The 20,006-nt window shown below is 39.6% G+C and overlaps 3 protein-coding genes across 6 annotated transcripts; all 3 read right to left on the bottom strand.

Annotated features, from left to right (window-relative positions):
• Nucleotides 1-203: 203 nt before the first annotated feature.
• si:ch211-159e12.5 (uro-adherence factor A) lies at nt 204-6,148 on the bottom strand. Its single transcript, XM_068315701.1, has 3 exons — nt 6,097-6,148; nt 5,905-5,999; nt 204-5,551 (listed from the first exon to the last, which is right to left on the bottom strand). Exons 2-3 carry the CDS (start codon nt 5,976-5,978, stop codon nt 913-915), a joined length of 4,713 nt encoding a protein of 1,570 aa, XP_068171802.1. The 5' UTR covers nt 5,979-5,999; nt 6,097-6,148; the 3' UTR covers nt 204-912.
• A 1,726-nt stretch (nt 6,149-7,874) lies between these two features.
• LOC137595667 (EEF1A lysine methyltransferase 3-like) lies at nt 7,875-10,373 on the bottom strand. Its single transcript, XM_068315886.1, has 3 exons — nt 9,770-10,373; nt 9,580-9,691; nt 7,875-8,527 (listed from the first exon to the last, which is right to left on the bottom strand). Exons 1-3 carry the CDS (start codon nt 9,929-9,931, stop codon nt 8,133-8,135), a joined length of 669 nt encoding a protein of 222 aa, XP_068171987.1. The 5' UTR covers nt 9,932-10,373; the 3' UTR covers nt 7,875-8,132.
• Nucleotides 10,374-11,469: 1,096 nt separating this feature from the next.
• Nucleotides 11,470-19,005, bottom strand: stx16 (syntaxin 16). Of its 4 annotated transcripts, none has more exons than XM_068315494.1 (8): nt 18,579-19,005; nt 15,136-15,243; nt 14,660-14,800; nt 14,159-14,321; nt 13,987-14,075; nt 13,481-13,624; nt 12,984-13,064; nt 11,470-12,817 (listed from the first exon to the last, which is right to left on the bottom strand). In XM_068315494.1, exons 1-8 carry the CDS (start codon nt 18,702-18,704, stop codon nt 12,716-12,718), a joined length of 954 nt encoding a protein of 317 aa, XP_068171595.1. In that variant the 5' UTR covers nt 18,705-19,005; the 3' UTR covers nt 11,470-12,715. The 4 variants fall into 4 exon arrangements, with proteins under 4 accessions (XP_068171595.1, XP_068171596.1, XP_068171599.1 ...); XM_068315495.1 differs by having other exon boundaries at nt 18,624-19,005; XM_068315498.1 differs by lacking the exon at nt 18,579-19,005 and adding an exon at nt 17,821-18,480.
• Nucleotides 19,006-20,006: the final 1,001 nt, after the last annotated feature.

Genomic DNA, 20,006 nt, shown 5'->3' with positions numbered 1-20,006 from the left:
AAACACCTATTAACAATTTTTTAAAATTAAATAGTTGTTTTTGTGACCTACAATATAAATTACAGAAGTAGTTGTTTGTACATATATTAACAGTTAATAAGTATTTGTCTAAATATTCAGATTTTTCGACAAATTGATCTCTTTAATAATATCAATGGAAGTGTGATTTTTCTGGTGAGTCTTGATCATGTCTGGAGCAAATTCTTGTACAGAGAACATCACTGTAACCATTATACTGTATATACGTATACCTTGAAGTATTGTTAGTAAATATCACATGTCGATGGGAAGGGGATGCTTTAAAATGACTATTTCGAAAAGTCATGGTAGAATTTTGGATCTTTTTATTTCTGTATGTGAGGTACATTTCGTATCTACTGCAGCAGCTCACAAACCACTGTCCTCAAATAGAGGTCCATAGATGTCCCACTAAACCTTCCATAGCCTTTTGTTAAATCAATTTATTATTTTATTTAGTTGACAGACCAGTGGCTTGCCAAGATAGCCCTCCAAATAGAGAAAGTTATCAGAGGTACACATTGATTTAAATCCCACTCTCAAAAAAGATCAGCTAAAAAATTACAAGATAATAACATCTAAACTGAAAATATCTGCCTCAAAATGTTATTAAAGAGAGTGACTTCCTCTCACCATCAGACATAAAACTTTTTAAGTTAAATCAATAAGGCCAGGTTTTGTTTTATCAACCTAATTTACAGGCTCACGTTCCTCATACCTTCATCAGACAGTGACCATGTCCGTTCCTTTTTTCCATTCTTTCCTCTGCCTTGATTTTTGCTTCACTGCCTTAAACAGACATTCCTTATTCTGTCTGGATACTTTCTGACACTCATCTTCATCTTCGTCCTCTTACTTAGCTGCAGTCTCTTCTTTTCCGTGACCTTATCCCCATCATTCATTGTCTGCCACCTGAGACTCCTCATTTTGCACAGACTTGGTTTCCCTCCTGGAATTAATAACCATCTCCTCAAACTCATCTTCATCTGCTATAACAATGGTGTCCTCGGAGCTCTGGCTGCTGGCACTGCTGCTGGACAGAGAATCCTCTTCATCATCTCCCCTTACCTCTTCTCCACATGGAACCTTCTGTACTTCAGCTGCATCCACAATATCTCCTTTTGATAAAAGCTCCAGTTGCTCTGCTTCATATAAAAACCTTCTTTCAATATCAGTGTTATCTACCACATTAAGGCCGCTCAGATCCTTCCCTGCACTTACTGGATCCCACAAATCACTCGCCTCCTCCTCCTCATTCTCTGAATCAGGTGCTGTATGTTTCCTAATGCGATTTACTGCATCCCAGAGCGACTTTGGGTACTGGGGCTCTTCTTTGAGGGTCAAATCAAGGGGAGCATGTCCACCTCCCTCTTGTAGCATTGCTTTTGTGATGCTGGGAAGCAACAAAATTGATGAAGGTGTGCTTGACTCTTTACAAGAGTCCAGAAGAACAAGAGAAGGAACCATTTCTAGGGTGGCAGCAGCATCATCATCAACAGGATTTAGATCTGAGGGAATGTCTGATGATGAAGGTGATGCATCACCTTCATCATCACCAACGGGATTTAGATCTGAGTGACTGTGTGATGATGAAAGTGATGCATCACCTTCATCATCACCAACAGGATTTAGATCTGAGGTACTGTCTGATGATGAAAGTGGTGCATCACCTTCATCATCACCAACAGGATTTAGATCTGAGGTACTGTCTGATGATGAAAGTGATGCATCACCTTCATCATGACCAACAGGATTTAGATCTGAGGGACCGTCTGATGATGAAAGTGATGCATCACCTTCATCATCACCAACAGGATTTAGATCTGAGTGACTGTGTGATGATGAAAGTGATGCATCACCTTCATCATCACCAACAGGATTTAGATCTGAGGTACTGTCTGATGATGAAAGTGGTGCATCACCTTCATCATCACCAACAGGATTTAGATCTGTGGGACTGTCTGATGATGAAAGTGATGCATCACCTTCATCATGACCAACAGGATTTAGATCTGAGGGACTGTCTGATGATGAAAGTGATGCATCACCTTCATCATCACCAACAGGATTTAGATCTGAGGGACTGTCTGATGATGAAAGTGATGCATCACCTTCATCATCACCAACAGGATTTAGATCTGAGGGACTGTCTGATGATGAAAGTGATGCATCTATTACTGGAACAGAAGTTGGCTCCAAATCTGAGTTTGGAACCGAAGAAAGAGAAGGAAGTCCAGAGTGTGAGATTACATCCACAGATGACTGAGACAACTCAGAGGGAGAGTCTAAAGGTGAGGAAGAAGAATCAGAAGATTCAGTCTGTGGTTCAGTGTCTTGAACATTTTCTATCTCTATTTCAATTTGAAAGTCTATATTACTTTCTCTGGATATCATCTCTTCCATGACACCAGCAGGATCCTCATTGGCCTCTTCATCTGATTGTTCTTCAGTCATGTATTTTTCTTTTGGACAGGAATAATCATCTTCTTGGCTGTTATCAGATTGTTGGTGGTGAATGTCAGCTCCAGTTTGACATTCAGTTAAAGTCTCTTCAGATAGTGCCGCTTTCATCAGACCTTTAGGATTATTTTTGACTTCTTTTGGTAGTTGCTCTTCAGCCATAGAGCTCCGTGTCACACAAGCAACATCCTTTTCTTGAACACATTCAAGTTGATCCAAGATGCTGATCTTTGTTCCATCATCTTGGGATTTTACAGGTACAATGGGTTCTATGGTATCCTTATTGGGTTCTTTTGTTTGATTCTCATCACAAATATTTCTCTCTGGTACACTGGGAGGATTGTCTAGATTACCACTTTCAAATTGTTGCTTTAACACGTCTTTCTGTGACACATCAAGGCCTTCACTGATCTCATTGTTTATCTTTGGTGATGTTTCACTCGCTTCACCAACACCAGACACTGCATCTGCAGGTAGATTTATTAAATCAAGAGAAGGGTCTGGATAATGATCTGTGTGAGAAACAGAGCTGTGGGAAAGGTTTTCTGATCCAGTGGGAAGAGAAGATGACATTTTCTTTGATGGGCTGTACGGAATGGATAAAGGTGCAGCATAATGAGTTAAGTCTTCTGGAGCATTATGGGCGATAAATCCAGATTCAGTCTTATCATCTACACTAGTAGTTCTTAGATCGAGATGTTCTCTCATTTCAGATTCTAGTGAGTCATTTGTGTTTGAAGTCAGTGTTTTGAGTTGGGAGTCATTGTGGTTCTCTTCAGATAGGACAAAGGTCTGCTCTTGAGATCCTGCAAAAGCCTCACTGTAATCACTGGACATATTATCCTCTGGTTTACCTTTCTCCTTCAAACATAGAACATCTCCAGTTTGGTCAATTTCGACTTGAATCTCTGACTGTCCTTCTGTGATTTCTTCAGCTGCACTTCCAGTAGCATTGTCATCAATAGGAGAAGGTTCCTGGTCCCCTACACACAAGTCGAGAAGAGATCTTCCAGATTCCTGCTCAGTAATACTATAATGTTTAGGGATTACAAGGATTTCCTCGGCACACTCTTCCAAGGCTTCCTTTTCAGATCCTGAAGCTGAAGACATGCAGGGGAAAGATATTTCATTTTCCTCATCTGTTGGCTTTCTCTCTGCAAGATCTGAGTATAGTTCTGCCTCAGATCTTTCATCAATAGGCTTGTTTTCTTCTTTTTGTACAATTTTCACATCTTGTTTCAGCGGGCTGTTTGAGTGAAGACATTCAGGAGATATGTTAGGATGACTATCAGGTGGACTGTGATCAAAGAAGTGAATTTGCTTTTTCTTGGGTGATGGAATGAGCTCCATTTTAACAACAACGCAGGTTGTGTCAATAAGCAGTAGGCCCTCATTATCATGACATTTGGTGTCTGTCTTGATTTCACCTGTCCCCACTTCAGTGTTAGTTGGATGAGTTTCATCAAAGGTGTGTTGGTTCTTCAGAAGATCTGACTCCCTTTCCTCATTGTTAGCTTTCAAGCTTGTAGATGAACTCTCTATTTCAGCCCTGCTTGTGAAATTGGGTTCCCTCCACAAAGGATATTTGACAGACACAGGCTGATTAACCTTACTCCTGTCAGCAACATCTGTACTTTCCTTTTCAAGGGCCATAGTAGCAAGCTCTGCTTTGTTTGATAGCTTTTTTTCGTCACAGATTTGCGTGACTTTCTGTGAAGCGTTGAGATTTCCAACATCAGAATTATTTGATTGCTCTGAGAGTGTCAGCGCTCTGCAGTCTACCTCATCGGCAAATTTGAATGTTTGTTCTTTGTAATCAAAATCCCTGAAACTTTTAGAAACATCTCCTGCTTCTGTGCTCGTGTCTGACGTGCAAAGAGGCAGGGATACAGTTCCTGTTGTGCCAGCTATTCGAGACACCAAACAGAATATGGTCAGCCCACCTGTCTTTTTGCTTAACCTGAACTTCCTTCCTTCGATGACTTTAGGGTTTGGTTCTTCATTTTTCTTTTGACCATGTGCTGCTAGAAGAGTTTGTGGCCATTGCAGAGACAACGTATCCTCATGCTGTATATGTGGCTTCCGGGAACTAACAGGACTGCTTACCTCTACAATATCCGTTTCATGTCTTTGGTTCTTCAAATCTTCAAACTCTGAAAAAATGTATTGAGTCACATCTGTTGTTCTTAAGTCCTCTTTGTCTCCTTTTCTGGGATGTCCAGAGACATCTTGTTTTGAGAGTGTGGGCTGTGACCAGTAGGTCTGTCTCCAACCTTCCTTCTCACAGCTGGTATCACTGTTTTTTAACACAGGCAAGCTTTTATGTGGGCTGTTGTAAGGTGGAGGAGCAACATATCCAGGAGGATGGCTGACCATTCTCCTAATGTAGCCCGTCTTTTCTTTCACATCCAATGTGTGGCTCATGCCAGTGGTTGGGGTTTGTGATGCATAGCTTGTCAGAACCAGCTGTCTGCCCCCTCTATCCCTCAGTCCTGATTCTCTGATGTTTGCAGATTGTATGACGTGTTGCAGTGCTGCCACTCGGGGATCTGTCACACTCCTAATGTCCCTCTCCTGAGCCCTGTTGCTTTCCAATAGCCCTTGAGAGGAACCCCTCAACTCTGCCTCTATGCGTCTCTTCCTTGGAAGTGAATGGCTGTATCGCGCTGCCCAAGCCTCCAGCTCTCGATAACTGCTGTCGGTCCTCTTAACAGAAACTTCCCTGTTGTAATGGGCAGGACTACAGGCCTCCCACGTCCTCGGCCATCCCTCCCTCAGAAATCCACTCCCATATCCCCGCATGCCTCGCTGAGCACTTGTCCACTCTTTCTCTCTGACTTCATGCAGCTGATACTCTCCCAAGTCCTGATGCTGCTGAGGGCGAGAGTCGCAGAGGAAAGGGAAGTGAGAGGGAGAAGGGGCGCTCATTTCTTGGTCCATCCAACTATTGCTTTTCTGTGGAACCCCTTCTGTTCTTTGTCGTGCTACAGTCAGGTAACCAGTCTCTCTGCCTTGATCCTGACGCTCACCATAGTGCGGTGGATAATGGGTCGCTTGATATCGGTCATGGTAGCTGTTGGCAAAATGGTGGGAAATGTGAGTAATGTCAATGTCAGTTTTGCCATAATTTAAAGTTATCATTTCCATGTCCAGCGGCTCCTTTTGTGAAATCATTATGATTATCATGACTTGACCCTGTCACCACAAATGAAAATGATGTGCTGCGAGGAATCTCTTCTGTAAGTATTGAAGTTGGGTCACAGACATGCAGCAAGAGAGGCAACTGAGTCATTCTTCAGCTTTTTTTTGTAACTTGCTAATGGAATCAACATAACAGCACAACTCAAATGTGCAGTTTGTCCAACCAGTGCAGAAAAATGGCAACTTCCATCATCCAATAAAAATTAGTGATGACACTGAACTCACTTTTGCGTATAGTTTCTCCCAGGAACAGCACCAAAGTTGGAGTATGGATGTGATTGCCCCTGCCAGAACTCCATGTTATAGTCTGATACATAGAACTGAGAAAAACAAACTGCTCAAGCATTTGAAAACTGGCCCATGCACATTGATAATAACAGAGTACATGACATACAGCGACACACAAGTAACATTTACCCGTAGCTGGTGTTTTCAGATTAGTGTCCTGCTCCTGATCTGGTAAGAACTCCAACTCTAATGAAGTCCAAACAGGCTCACTTGTTTTAAAAAGGACAGCAGTTTTCAGTCCCCCTCCCACCAGACACACACACACACACACACACACACACACACGCACACACACGCACACACACACACACACACACACACACGCAATCACACCGTAGAGCCACTCTCCTCTCATCCAGCCAAAATAAAGCCAATAGTTATTGATATTTAAGATTTATATGTATATTAGAATCATTCCCAACACATTATGATTGTAGTGAATAACCTGAAGTAATTTTAAATAGGTAATTCATGTTTCAACTGATTGGAATTGCTTCTTTCCAAGGCCCTCGGGTAACGTTACCACCTCTCAGCAGCCTATTTTCATAGGTTTTCATATATAATCATATATAGCGATTTAAAATACAAAAAAAAGGGAATTTTCACTTAATTTGATACTACTGTGGGAGGTGCTTGGTGGGATGGAGCACAGACTGTATGGAGATAGGGATCTGTTGTTTTGTTGGCTGAATTGCAGCAGAGGGAGAGCCAGGCACCGGACGGGTTCTCTCCCTTTCTTTGAAACTCTTCAGCGTAACAAACAGGCTTTCCTTCTCTGAACAGAAAGTCTGTACATCAGCAAAGAGCGAGAGAGAGGGGATGATGCATGCAGAGACATTGAGCTGCCGGCAGGGCAATCTGTTCTTGTTGATAGAATAGTTGGGCTTTGTTTTAGCTTTTGTAGATTTTGATTAACACATTTCACTGGATATCCACCAGGAAATATTCTCCTGGATCTATTTTAGGAACAAAGCAACAAATAGTTTGTGAAGAATAAAAATATCAGATACTATATGGCTAAGGTGCTTACTTTTCATGTGGTTTAAGTGTGAAGAAGTAGGCCTGATTTATAGACATTTGGGTTTAATAAAAAATAATGCACCAGGTCTCTACTTTAGGTCTGTACAAACTGCTTTGAAGTCAGAGGTGTGAACAGCGATCACAATGCCAACATGATTCATCATGATAGCAACTACACACCTGTTTCCAAACAAGACTTGAGATGCTAATATATCAATTAAAGTGCATGTATTTGCAATATCATTTAAACCCTCTATGTATAATTGAAAATGACACAAAGTCCACATTTCAAATGATGAAATGGAGAAATGCATGTTATTTTTTGAAAAAAAAAAGTTTTTGCTAGCAACATGCTTCAAAATAGTCGGGACAGGGTTGTCTCTTCCTCCAATAACACTCTGTAAACCTTTGGAAACCGAGTAGAACTTCTGTCATTCTGAAACTGGAATGTTTTCCCATTCTTTTCTGGGAAATAGTAAAATATTACTTTTTCATTATGAAATGCCCATTCTTGCATGATGTCTGATTTTAATTGCTCGAGTTAACACTCTTCTTTGTCGTACTTTGTTTTATACTTACCACTTCGCCTTCCCTAAAAAAGATACATATTTTTAATTTTAGAAGTCCTACGGGGCACAAGCCAGTATCAACTGTAATCCCAAGCCTAGATAAATGCAAAGTGTTGTGGCAGGGAGGGCATCCGGCCTAAAATTTTGCCAAACAATATGAGTGTTCATCCAGGTGGATGCAGTAAGGGAAGACGTGAGGGCAGTTGATGTTAGAGAGGAGGATGCAGAAGATAGGCTGACCTCTATGTGGCGTCAAATGGGACAAGCCGAAAGGTAAAGATGACACATTTTCTACATAATAACATTTTATTTCTCAGCAGTTCATTTCACAGCAGTGTGTAACTAAAGGCAAAAAGTGAAAAACCAACAAATCTTCGATTGTTTTTTTTAAATACAAATGTTAAGTAGAAAAGTTAAATACACTCAATTAACATTGTTTTATCCAACAACATATGTTCCTGTTACACATTCTTCATAAAGCTGCTTTCTTTTAAAAGAGGTATCCCAGATACCAGCGTCATGCCTGTTCAAGGCAATATCTAATCCAGATCTCAGACCAGTAGCAGGTCGTCATTACTAGTCTTTCCTTAGAAATGCTCTGTAAATGTTAATGTTTTCTTTGTCATCACGATTCACGAGCTCCACAATGAATCTGCTTTGCAGATATTCATCAAGGAAATAAGGAGTCCGGTGCTCTTTTCGCATTTTTGAAGAGAGATATACCACGGCCCCATTCTTACACAAATGAGCTAATGTCTCCATCAGCAGTGGGTAAGTCTCTGGCAGGTAAATTATATCTGCACAAAGCACCAGGTCCCAGTCAGAAGAGAAATTAGAGTGATCCTCACCCCAGGAAAGAGGGAGCACGGTGGGAGGGCTGGTAGGCCAACCACTGAATGGCGTGTTGTTGGAGACATTGGTCTGAAGTTGACGAAGAGCCAGGGGAAGGTCTGTGAGGGTAACAATCGCTCCTAAGAAGATATGAAAATGAAAGAGTGTGTTGGTTGTGAAACTGTCAATTGAAGATACTTCACATATGTCCATCTTATTTGTAGATACATCAAACAGAACACATACTGTACTTTAGTTACCTTTTAAAAAAAAAATTAAATTAGTCTAAGGTTATTTTGACCATAATTATTTTATTGAATTATATTAACATGTGATGAGTAAGTTTCCATTTTTTCATATTTTTTAAACAATGGTAGACACACAAGATAAAAACAAACAAAAAAAATCACACCTAGTATATTTATACATTCATATGTAGTACTTTGGTTGCTTTACTGAAAGGAAGTAGAAATAACAAGACGTAAATAATATAAAGCACAAATATAACATGAATGAGGTTGGATCATAAAACACATTTTTCATCTTTGTTAGACAGCCGTTTGTTTACCTCCATTTATTGTAATAATTATATTTGTTTACCTCCATTTATTGTCATAATTATGATATTTGTTTACCTCCATTTATTGTCATAATTATGATATTGAGTGTAAAGGCAATTTCACTGTTACTCAACATTACAGTTACAAGGATAAGACAAAGACCTGTATATTTTCTTCATTTCAAGTATAACCAAACATGCAATGGGAAAAAAAGACTGATTTGTACCAACAGGCAATATTTCAATGTCCTGTAATTTTGATGATTGCATATCCTCCATTTTTACAAGCACATAAAGCAGCTGTTTTTAATCAAATATTATCTCAACAATTTTTTATCGCACACAATATTCATGAAATCTGCAAAGTAGACCTAGATTTCAATATTCCGTCCTTCTGATGTTGTTCATGCCTTTATTTTATGTAGTTTTAACATACTAATCAAAATTGTAGTTATTACTAAATAAGGTCCACTTCATGCATGAACATGTTTAACCTTGCCGAGCAGGCAGTGTCCATATACAGTCTAGTATTTGCATACACCTGTGAAAAACGTAATGTTCAGGGGTTCGTGAAGTATTACTTGATCGTGTTTTTTATGTGGAGTGAGGACATTACAGGGGGCCCCAACATACCGAGACGGGCGGATAGAATCCCCACCACACCGGTCCCCGCTCCCAGCTCGATGACGCGCTTCCCTCCAAGGTCCACCGGCTGCTCCTCCAGGTAACGACACAGTTGTAGCGCCTGTTAACACACAAACACACCCTTACCCCAGAGGGAAAGTCTCAGTCACACCGGCAGAACAGTGGGGTCTGGTCTTACAGCGTCCCAGACGAGGGCGGCCACACCGAGATCGGCCCCGAACTCCTGCCGTATCCTTAGCTCCTGGCCCCCCAGACGGTAAACGGTGTCCTGGTGGAAGGTCGGCTCGAACAGACAGTCGTCCGCCGGGAATGGATCGTCCTCCTCTGCTGCGCAAATCATGGCTGATTCCGTTTTAAAGAAAGCGGTTCGATTGAAGTGAAGTCAGCTCTGTTATAGAGCGGAGAGTATTTATTTAAAAAGTGAAGGCTACCTCCCGTCCTAAATATAGCTGGCGCTTGTTTACAGACGCAGTCAGTCAGAATAGCGAGGCCAGCGAGCTCATCTTGATTCAGATTTCATTTTGAAAGTACTCTGAAACAATGCTGGAAATCACAATGTTTTTTTACAATGTTTTTTTTACTTTTCTACCGAGTTCAACAGAATGCTCTGTAGTGTGCGGGGTTTTAAATTCGCAAAGAAAACATCTGCTTCCGGGTTCATTTCTCTCCTGTTTGCTGATTGGCTGACCTCCCAGTAACCTCTAAAGCAGAACTGATCTTCCCGTTTAGGTGATATCGCAGGCTAATCAATCGACCACTTAAAGGGACAGTAAAGTTAATTCTAAGTGATATATATGTTATTCATCATGAAAAATAGAAGAAAAAATATATTTTATGTGTGTAGCATCATCTGTTTGGTTAAAAAAAAAGCTTTAAATCTGCGCCACAGCAGCTTCCGCATTCACTGGTCACATGGGCATCATACCTCACTGGGGCCAAATATAGTTTAGCAGCAATTAGAAACAATGCAATTCTAGACGCGATTAACACCAAATATATCATGATTACCTGCGTGGTGAGCGGTTGTGTCCACAGAATAGCAAAAAGACGCGAAGACAAAACCTGTCGTTCTTTAGAATACCTTTTGGAAGGTATCGCGCTAAAAATGGCAACACGCTAGCCCATCAAAGGGATTGTCCACATTATGTCAGAATTTAGCTAACTGCCATTTATTACTATTGGACTGTGTGGAATTAATAACAACTGTAGTTGTTATTCATTCCACAGTGAATATTTTTGACAGTTGCGTCTTTTTGCTGTTCTGTTGACACAACCATTCACCGTGCAGGTAACCATGAAATTTTTGGTGTTAATCACGTCTAGAATTACATTTTCTTATGGCTGCTAAGGTGTTTGGCCTCAATGACGTATGATGCTCACGTCACCACTGAATGCGGAAGCTGCTGCGGCGCAGATTTTAAGCTTTTTTGACCGAACAGATGATGCTACACACATAAAATTTATTTTTTCTTCTATTTTTCATAATGATGAATAACATACATGTCACTGAAATTAACTTTACTGTCCCTTTAATTTGTAAACTTCATTAAAATATTGAATTTTTTTCTCTGCAGTTGCCTCTTGCTTTAACATTAGAACAGCAACAACCCCCAATTTTTAAATAATTTTTTACAAATCTGCATATATTTTGCATTTAGCATTGACTCTGACAATATAAATAAACTTTAATAAAGAGGGTTTTTAAAAAAAAAATCTATACACAAGCACCAGTGCTATAGTTGAAATCACACAAAGAATCATGTCTGAGGTTTACTAACCCCGTTACCTCCTCCCTGATTTCGTTGGGGAACCAAAATCAGCGAAGGATCATCAGGACTGGATTATTTTTCACATACAACTTTACATCAATGACAAAGATGTTTTTAACAGGTTTATAAACTGTAGAATCAAGTACAGATATGTCAAATAAAACTAATCAGACGAGTCTTTAAAGAACACAAGTACAATTATTTTCAACAAAGACAACTTAAATGTAATGTGTCCATTCTAAAAGTAAAAAAAAAAACCTCACAATCCTGTCTTCATGTTTGCTTGGGTTGGATTACATCACAGTTTTCTCAGAGGGAAGGACTATAACTGTTAGGTTTAAGCTACAGATATAATTAACTCAATGTGCAGTAATTCTGCCTGTGATGGAACGCATTGTGAATCCACTGATTATTGAAGTTATTAAAAAAATAAATAATTCTTCTCATCATACAGATGACAGTAGTATTACATCCATAACAACCATAACTCCTCCTCAGGCATCAATATGTGCAAACTGCAAGAGTTCAGAAAAGGTAGCACTTTGTGCAAGAACCATGAAAAACTAAAACTATGAAGTGTTTTAAAATAAGCACTTCATGAAAAAGTGCAGATGATTTGATTTTCAAATAAACAGACAAATAGAAGGAAGCTCATGGCTGTCTACTACCTCCTCAATGGAATACATCATCTCAAGATCGAGGAGGAAAGTGATAAAACTACTAAGTGGTCCATAAAACAAAGGAACATATACTTGGTACTGAAAGGCTATTGTAATTATATCTGTCCTAATGTTTATCCCAAGACAAAATAATGAGCCAGAAATACAAATGCAATTTGTCATATATTAATGAATTTGCATTAAAAGGCATTCCTAATTTTTCCACTTTCACAAACTTTTCTTGTTGTAACAAGAAAAAAAAAGAAGAAGCAATTTTGCAACGGAACCGGACAAAAATATGTCGATGTTGAGCAGAGAATACTCTGCTTCACCATTATAAGCAATGATAGTCCATTTGTTAGGACCACATGTTTTAAACCACATTCCGTTAAGACACACACACACCAACATTGCTGGGTTCAACAAACCTCTGTCATACAATCTGGGTGATGTGTGTGTGTGAGACACTTCAGTAAACAGCTATGGCTACAGCGGGTCGATTGTTTCACTTTTTGGAACAACCACACACAACTAATCATGCGCCTCTAAAGAGATGCCTGATCCTTATTTTTTCATTGTTTCAGGTTGGGTGTGAAAGGTAGTCAGCTTTGATTTAAAAGAACCAAGACAAATTCCATGTCCACACAGATGAACAAAAAACATCCAAACAAAAAAACAAGTCAGAGGAATGCAGCATTAAAGCTTTGTTCCGAAAAGAATAACAATAAGAACAAGGACTATGATAAAGAGAATCAATATGACCAGCATCTTTCTGTTTTTCTTCTGATACTGTTCAGCCTGTAAAGAAAATAGAATATATTAAAATACTGCGTTTTAACATATTTAACATTATGAAATAGAGCGGGTTTGAAGGGAGATCATGTCTGCATAGTGAAACCATAAATGACAACGATGAATCGGATCAGAAACAGTCACTGAAACAAAAAAAGCCTTTCATATTTACCTTTTGTAGCTGCTTCAATCCATCGTCTGTTTTAACACATGACTGCTCCACATTGAAGTCAATTCTGTCCAGAACAGTACCCTTAAAAAAACAAAAACAATTTAAGCCTTTTCAGCAGAGAAAAATAATTTATCATATCTTTATATTTTAAACAAAGCTAATGCTACGTAATACTGTATTTGCGATGATTGTAATAAGTTTATATATCATTATCATTTTTTTCTTAAATGTCAAACATCTTCAATCCTCGGTTTTTGTTTTTATTATTTTTATTATTTATTATTATTAACAAACAAATCACTCAGATTTTGTCATTTTAAAAGGTTAAACCATTGATTTCAGGAATCTTTGTATTTTAAAATCATTAAGGCAAATCACTGACAACTGTCACATTATATACAGAGAACATCAACATTTCTTTTTATCTCACTAAGTAACCCACTGCATAACTCAAAGAGGATAATGTTCGTGTGGTATTTCAGGACTACTTCAAATACCTGTTCCACCACCATTCCAGCCAGGTCCCGGAATATTTCATTCAGATCTGAGATCGACTGCACGATTTGCCTGATTTCCTTCTCTCGTTCTTCAACCATAACCGTGTTCTGCTCCACCAGCATCAGTTGGTCATTTGTGAACCCCTGAAACAAAAGAATAGCAGTCGGTGATTTTACTGCAAATAAAAAATGTATATCTAACCAAGTGTCCACAGACACTATGCAGAAGTAATTTCAGACATTTATGTGAAAACTGTGAAGAAAAATAACACAGTTATTTAATTAATTATTATTGATAGACTTTTTTATAGCCAACATCCTAAAGACAAAGCTAAAAACATGTCTCCCATATCTGGCTGTCATTTTGAACAAATTCATAAAAACTGACCTTTAAGCTTTTGGTGGATATTTAATTTTGTCAGTATCTACTGTATTAGTCTTTCTATTTTGAAACTGTCAATAGGATTTATATAAATGACAAAACATTTTAAAAAAGAAGTATCCACCTTGTCATATACAGCTAATTCGTCATCCTCATCCATCAAAGGTCCAGAATCAAAAAAGTGTTTTGATCTTTCCTCGCGATTCTTCATACCTGGAATATCAACATGCAAATAACAACTTGAGCACAAAAATATGTCATTTGGATGAGAGCACCAGCAGCTTTAGTGTTCTTACGTTTTAGGTAGTCGGACTGTGTATGTCTGAAATTGGTTGACAGGTCCTGCAGACTCTGGGCCAGAGACGAGACCACGTTTCTCAACAGCCTCTCCTCCTGCTCAGTGCAGTGGCCACAGCGAGACTGCAAACCCGTCACAGCTCGCTGGCATCGATGAAACATCTATAGAAAACATAAAATTAATAGGCCAACAGAAAGGCACGCCATGTTTAATTTCAATGTGAAATATTGCCAGGAGCTACTATAAAGCTACTACATACTATACTGTATACTATATAGCTACTATATAGCTACTTCCCATCAAGAGACACTTACTATTCATAAGGCTAAGTGCAAATAGCAACACTATTGAGATTTTGACTGTACTTATATAAAAATATTAGTCAATGGAAGATGCCTGTAAGCATGCAAATTTACAATTTTCTGCATGAAATATGTTGATCATTTTTTGTCTTTAAATGAAGATGGTCTCCAGTATGTATGACGACGGATCACTGTACCTGCGTAATCTCCTGTGTTGTGATTTCTATAGCATGCTCTTCCTCACTGCTGTCATCGAGTGTAGGACGATTCATATGCTTGTCATGAAGTAAAGCTAGTTCCTTCATCTTCTGCCTAACCCGTGTGATGTCATACTGGATCTGAAACAAAACACTTGGATCTTTTAAAACCAAGATACTTAAACTTGTACACACACACACACACACACACACACACACACACACACACACACACACACACACACACACACACACACACACACACACACACACACACACACACACACACACACACACACACACACACACACACACACACACACACACACACACACACACACACACACAATACAAAGGGATGACAAGATTCCAAACAGGTATAATTATAAGCTTTAGATGTGAGGCATTTGTAACAGTCTCTAAGAGATAAGGTTATATTATTCACTCCAAATTCAAAAGTTGTTTTTTGTTTTTACCTCATCAACCCCTTCTATCCATTTTGGGGGAAGTTTCTTGGTGACTCCAATTGCAGCTTCAGGATCAAGACTGATTCCTGACACCAATGCCATTCGATCATCTGCCAACTTAAAAAAATAAATACATAAATATCAAATGTATGTGTATATTATTGTTTTATAAAAAAACATAATAATTCAACATGAGGAAGTAACTCCACCACAAAGGAACCAACAGTACCTCATCAAGCTCCTAGTGCGATTGTCAGAAAGCAGAGTGGTTGGATCCAAGAGTACAAAGAAAAGGAAAAGAGAGAAGGAGGACAAAGTGAGCCCAGAAAGCAGTTCATACCAAAGTCAACTCTGAAATTAGAATGAATATCATGCCATGTTTCCACGATAGGGTCCAGGCCTACTCAACATTCCTTTTGCGTCTTTCATTTAATTTAATATGATACCTACTTTTTTGGTATCACTTCTGATCAGGTAGTAAAAGGTGACATGAAAACACTGCTGATCCCCTGGTGGATTGTTGTATCACCAGTAAAATACAACAGTTGCTGCATTTTTACAGTCAGTGAAAGCTATTATGGACAATGACAACCCAAAAACACACGCCATGGATGTTTGAGGTGCAGATTTTCCTGTCTTTGGTTGCTAATGAGGAGATGTCATAATGACAGCATCCACTTTTACAAATTCTAGTCCTCTTTCGGCCTCCAGAAAAGTACATGATACCAAAGCAGGTATGAGTAGAACCAGCACCAGAAAGTGTAAACAGAGAAACAGAAGCTCTACCTTTTAAAATTATCCCCCAAGACACCACAAGTGTGAAAAGTAGTGTGTTGAAGCATGTATGAAACAAGACTTGTATGAAACAGAAACAAAGTGAGAGGTTGAAATGGTTGAGACTCAAAACAACCTGACACGGCTTCACAACATTAGGAACCATTTTTATATTATCTAAAACTTAGCATAAAGTTAATATTCTTGTAATCAGTTACTTGTTTATCCATTATAAATGTGAATATTCTAAGGTACAAAAAGATTTGTTTGAGTCCCTGCAAAGGAAAGGAAAGTTTCCTATTGCTGACAAAAAAAGTGACTTGAAGCAAAAAAATAACATCTTTCCCAAATTTTCATTTTGTTTTTTTTTGACTAAATAATAATTCATTTCCTAGCCAGACACAACTGAATGCACCAAAACTTTCTCTGTGACATTGCTGGAGAGTGCAAAGACGTTGACATTAACACAGTGATCCAGTAAATAAGTATGATTGAAAACTAATCTGAGGACCACACAAACATGTACTTAATAGACATATTATGAAATACACTGAGATATTAGACTACTTAGCAATTTGTTTGTAACACCAGTGGTTGGACCAATGTAAAAGAGAGCCTAGCAAGGAGTTGGAGGCTGTTGGGTTAGTTTTTCCAAGTCAGACAAACAGGTCCAGGCTTAGCAGAGCAACAACAGCTTATCAGCAGAAAGATAAAGAGGATCAAAAGTCTTCAGTCTGCTAAGTAGAAGAAATTTAGCTGTATACTTTTTCGAAAGGCAGTAGACACATCCTCAACTGAAGATAGCCTTAGTAGTTTAAATTGAAATGCTTCTCAGTGTAGAAGTTGAGAATTGAATCTACTTCAGTGAGCTCACTCACTAGTTAAAATGTTTACAAGGGTTAACTGTGAGTGTTAGGGTTACAACTGTTTGCCCTACTTTGTATTCAGCACCTGGTCTCCCCTCCTAGAAAGGGCTGAAGCTCCAAATCAGTGTTCCCTACCGTGTAATACTCTGCCAAACTGAAACACGGCAATGCACAAGTAGATGATGGTCAGATTTTAAAATGTGGTGAAACACTTCTTTAAAGTGACATGAATGTGAATAATTTATAGAGAACAATAGGACATTCTTGCACCAATCCAAACCACTGGGATCTATATCAGCCTTCACATTGACCACATCTTGGAGATTAAATGCACGGGATCCAAATTAATTAGAGATTCTAATTTGTATGTCTCCTAAAGAATGAAAACTTTTCACCAAAGGGGAATATCAGGAGTATTGCTAGAATAATTTTGCTAGGGGCATGCTCCAGGATTGATTTACTACAATCTAACAGAATATAATGTAATGTTTTAACAAATTCCCGTATTTGAAGTGGACTAATATCAATTGACAATAATGGCAAAATAATACTTGAGTCCACTATGTTAAAGCAACACAGATTTACCCAGAATACAAGCTTTGATACACTTTTCAGTCTAAGTCTTCACACCAAAGCACATCCATCCATCTGCAGCAGTGTGCAAGCGATTGATGGTACACTGCTTTACACACAGTAATCCATGTACCAGCATGAAACCCAAACAGAATTGATGTATGATGGTATGATGGCACAATGGAACATCATAAAATTTTAAAGTGATATAAAGGATCAAATTTTACTGATAAATCCAAAAATAGCTGATATACCTGACCCATTGAACATCTGGTAAATATGAATGTCATCAAGATGACATGAATTATTACAATATTTTCATGGCTTCAATTAATCCACAATATATAGTGTGTTTGTGTAATCTTATCATTCATTGTGGCTTGCTAGCAAATTGTATTGAAAGCAAATATTAGCTATGTTAAATGTTAGTAGGGTAATTGAGTTTTTCACAAACACTAATACAGTATGTCTATATTTTTACCTTCACAAGCAGCTGTTTCAGCTGTGCTATTGCAGTCGAAGCAGTAGATGGAAAACTTCATTTATGCTCCATCCAAGTATGAATTATCTGTTTCAAACTGCCTTCATGTCCATAGACATTTGTCAAACTGTTCTTCTCATGGTTAACACAGCCACAACCATTTCCTGTGCTACTGCTGCATTTCTGCTGCATTTCATTTCATAGCTAACAACTCTCTGAAAACGTGCACAATGAATGTAAAATGAATGCATGTGATAGCTGGATGGACACTTTATTGATGAAGACATCATCCATGTATACCTACAGTATATATCTTTAACCTGAAGCAGGAGTAGTTAGCTTGTAAGGCATACAGTATTACACTGGAACAGAGATCATGAGGGAAAGAATGGAGCTGATCAATGGGAACTCAGCCCCCAGCAGTGCTTCTTGCCTAGCAACACCCCTGTGGATCAGCATGAGGACGTGAGAACACATGCTGTGACGTTCACAAGATCCCACACAATTTACACTACTATTGAGACTCATCTTTAAATACACACTAGAATTTAGCAAGTTTCATTGAAACAGTTTACGCTTAATATTGAAAACTATTAGGATCAAAACGTGGACCCTCCGAAACAGAGGGTACAAAACTACGACCATTGTAGATATATTCTAATGATTAAACACTACTGAAACACACATCTAGCTAACACAATTCTGTGACTACGTGGGCAAACACAGTGCATAATGTCAAAACGATGCAAACCACTCACCGTAGCATTGCTACGTGTACTCAGACGGGGGTCGTATGTACTCACTTGCTCAGCCAATATCTGCCGATTTTGGATTGCATTGTTCCGCATTAACAAGAAGGCATCGGTCAGACGCCTAGTGGCCATGACTGCCTTGTTTTAAATTCAAATTAATACTGGACAAAGAGCGGATTACTCGATTCTGTATTTAATTATTTCAACTACCGCTGACTCTCAGCTAACACAACTAGCTTTAGCAGCGATGACTGATGAAGTAAACTCTATATACAGCGAGTTTACGACCCCAAGATATTTATATGTAAGGCGTCTCTAATCCTTATGGTTAAACGAGTAACATGACCGAGGGTTTCGAACCGAAATTTGGATTTAAAGTTGCAATAGAAAAAGATGCCCCTCAGGGTAGCTACGGAAGTGGAACCTGTGCAGACTGTTTATTCTCCTACGACGCGTTACTGCGTAAACCACGCGTCACTGACGCTTACAGCGCCCCCTCGCGTCTCGGCGAGGATGCGCGAAAAACGTTCACATCCACAATGTTCCTTTACCGTCCATCGCTGGGTGTACAATATATTCAGTATATGATTAGGAAAAAAAAGAAGTTTTTATGTCCAAGAAAGTGAGTGATTATACTGAGGTAAATCAGTATAATTCTCCTCCGAGAGCTGCCACCTTATCGTGGTGGGGGAGTTTGAGTACCCGAATGATCCCAGGGGCTATGTTGCCAGGGGCTTTACGCTCCTGCTAGGGTCTCCCTTGGCAAAAAGGTCCTGGGTGATGGGCCAGATGAAGAGCAGCACAAAAAACCCTATGATAAGTACAAAATCAAGGACCGTGACGTCGCCCGGTATAGCGCAACCGGGGCCCCACCCTGGAGCCAGGCTGGGACTCGTGTGCGAGTGCCTAGTGGCCAGGCCTCTACCCACGGGGCCCGGCCGGGCTCAGCCCGAAAGGACGACGTGGGCCGAACCACCGGTGGATTCACCACCCGCTGAGGAAACTAGGGGACGGGTGCAGTCTGGATTGGGTGGCAGTCGTCAGCATGGGGCCCGACGACCCAATCCCTAGACAAAGAGTCTAGCTCTAGGGACATGGAATGTCACCTCACTGTGGGGAAAGGAGCTGGAGCTTGTGAGGGAGGTTGAGAGGTACCGACTAGATATAGTCGGGCTCACCTCAACCCAAACCCTTGAGAGGGGCTGGACTCTCCAATTTTCTGTTGTTGTCCAAGGTGAGAGGCGACGGGCTGGTGTGGGCTTGCTTGTGGCCCCACAGCTCAGCCGTCATATGTTGGAGTTCATCCCAGTGAACGAGAGGGTCGCGTCCCTGCGCCTTTGGGTTGGGGACAGGTGTCTCACTGTCGTTTTGGCCTATGGGCCAAATGACAGAGCAGAATACCCAGCCTTCCTGGAGTCCCTGGGAGGAGTACTG

This window comes from Antennarius striatus, chromosome 5 (genome assembly GCF_040054535.1).
Source record: "Antennarius striatus isolate MH-2024 chromosome 5, ASM4005453v1, whole genome shotgun sequence".
In the NCBI taxonomy this organism is placed as follows: Eukaryota; Metazoa; Chordata; class Actinopteri; order Lophiiformes; family Antennariidae; genus Antennarius; species Antennarius striatus.
This window is presented reverse-complemented; position numbering and strand designations above follow the sequence as displayed.

Excerpts from the sequence above, each read along its gene's own strand:
- si:ch211-159e12.5 (XM_068315701.1), bottom strand. The coding sequence starts at position 5,978 with ATGGAGTTCTGGCAGGGGCAATCACATCCATACTCCAACTTTGGTGCT. Across the intron at positions 5,552-5,904 it reads GGGAGAAACTATACGCAAAA|CTACCATGACCGATATCAAG; the intron begins GTGAGTTCAGTG and ends TTTTGCCAACAG.
- stx16 (XM_068315494.1), bottom strand. The coding sequence starts at position 18,704 with ATGGCCACTAGGCGTCTGACCGATGCCTTCTTGTTAATGCGGAACAAT. Across the intron at positions 14,801-15,135 it reads GGATAGAAGGGGTTGATGAG|ATCCAGTATGACATCACACG; the intron begins GTAAAAACAAAA and ends GTTTTGTTTCAG. Across the intron at positions 14,076-14,158 it reads ACAGTCCGACTACCTAAAAC|GTATGAAGAATCGCGAGGAA; the intron begins GTAAGAACACTA and ends TTGATATTCCAG.
- LOC137595667 (XM_068315886.1), bottom strand. The coding sequence starts at position 9,931 with ATGATTTGCGCAGCAGAGGAGGACGATCCATTCCCGGCGGACGACTGT. Across the intron at positions 9,692-9,769 it reads CCGCCCTCGTCTGGGACGCT|GCGCTACAACTGTGTCGTTA; the intron begins GTAAGACCAGAC and ends GTGTGTTAACAG. Across the intron at positions 8,528-9,579 it reads GATTCTATCCGCCCGTCTCG|GAGCGATTGTTACCCTCACA; the intron begins GTATGTTGGGGC and ends ATATCTTCTTAG.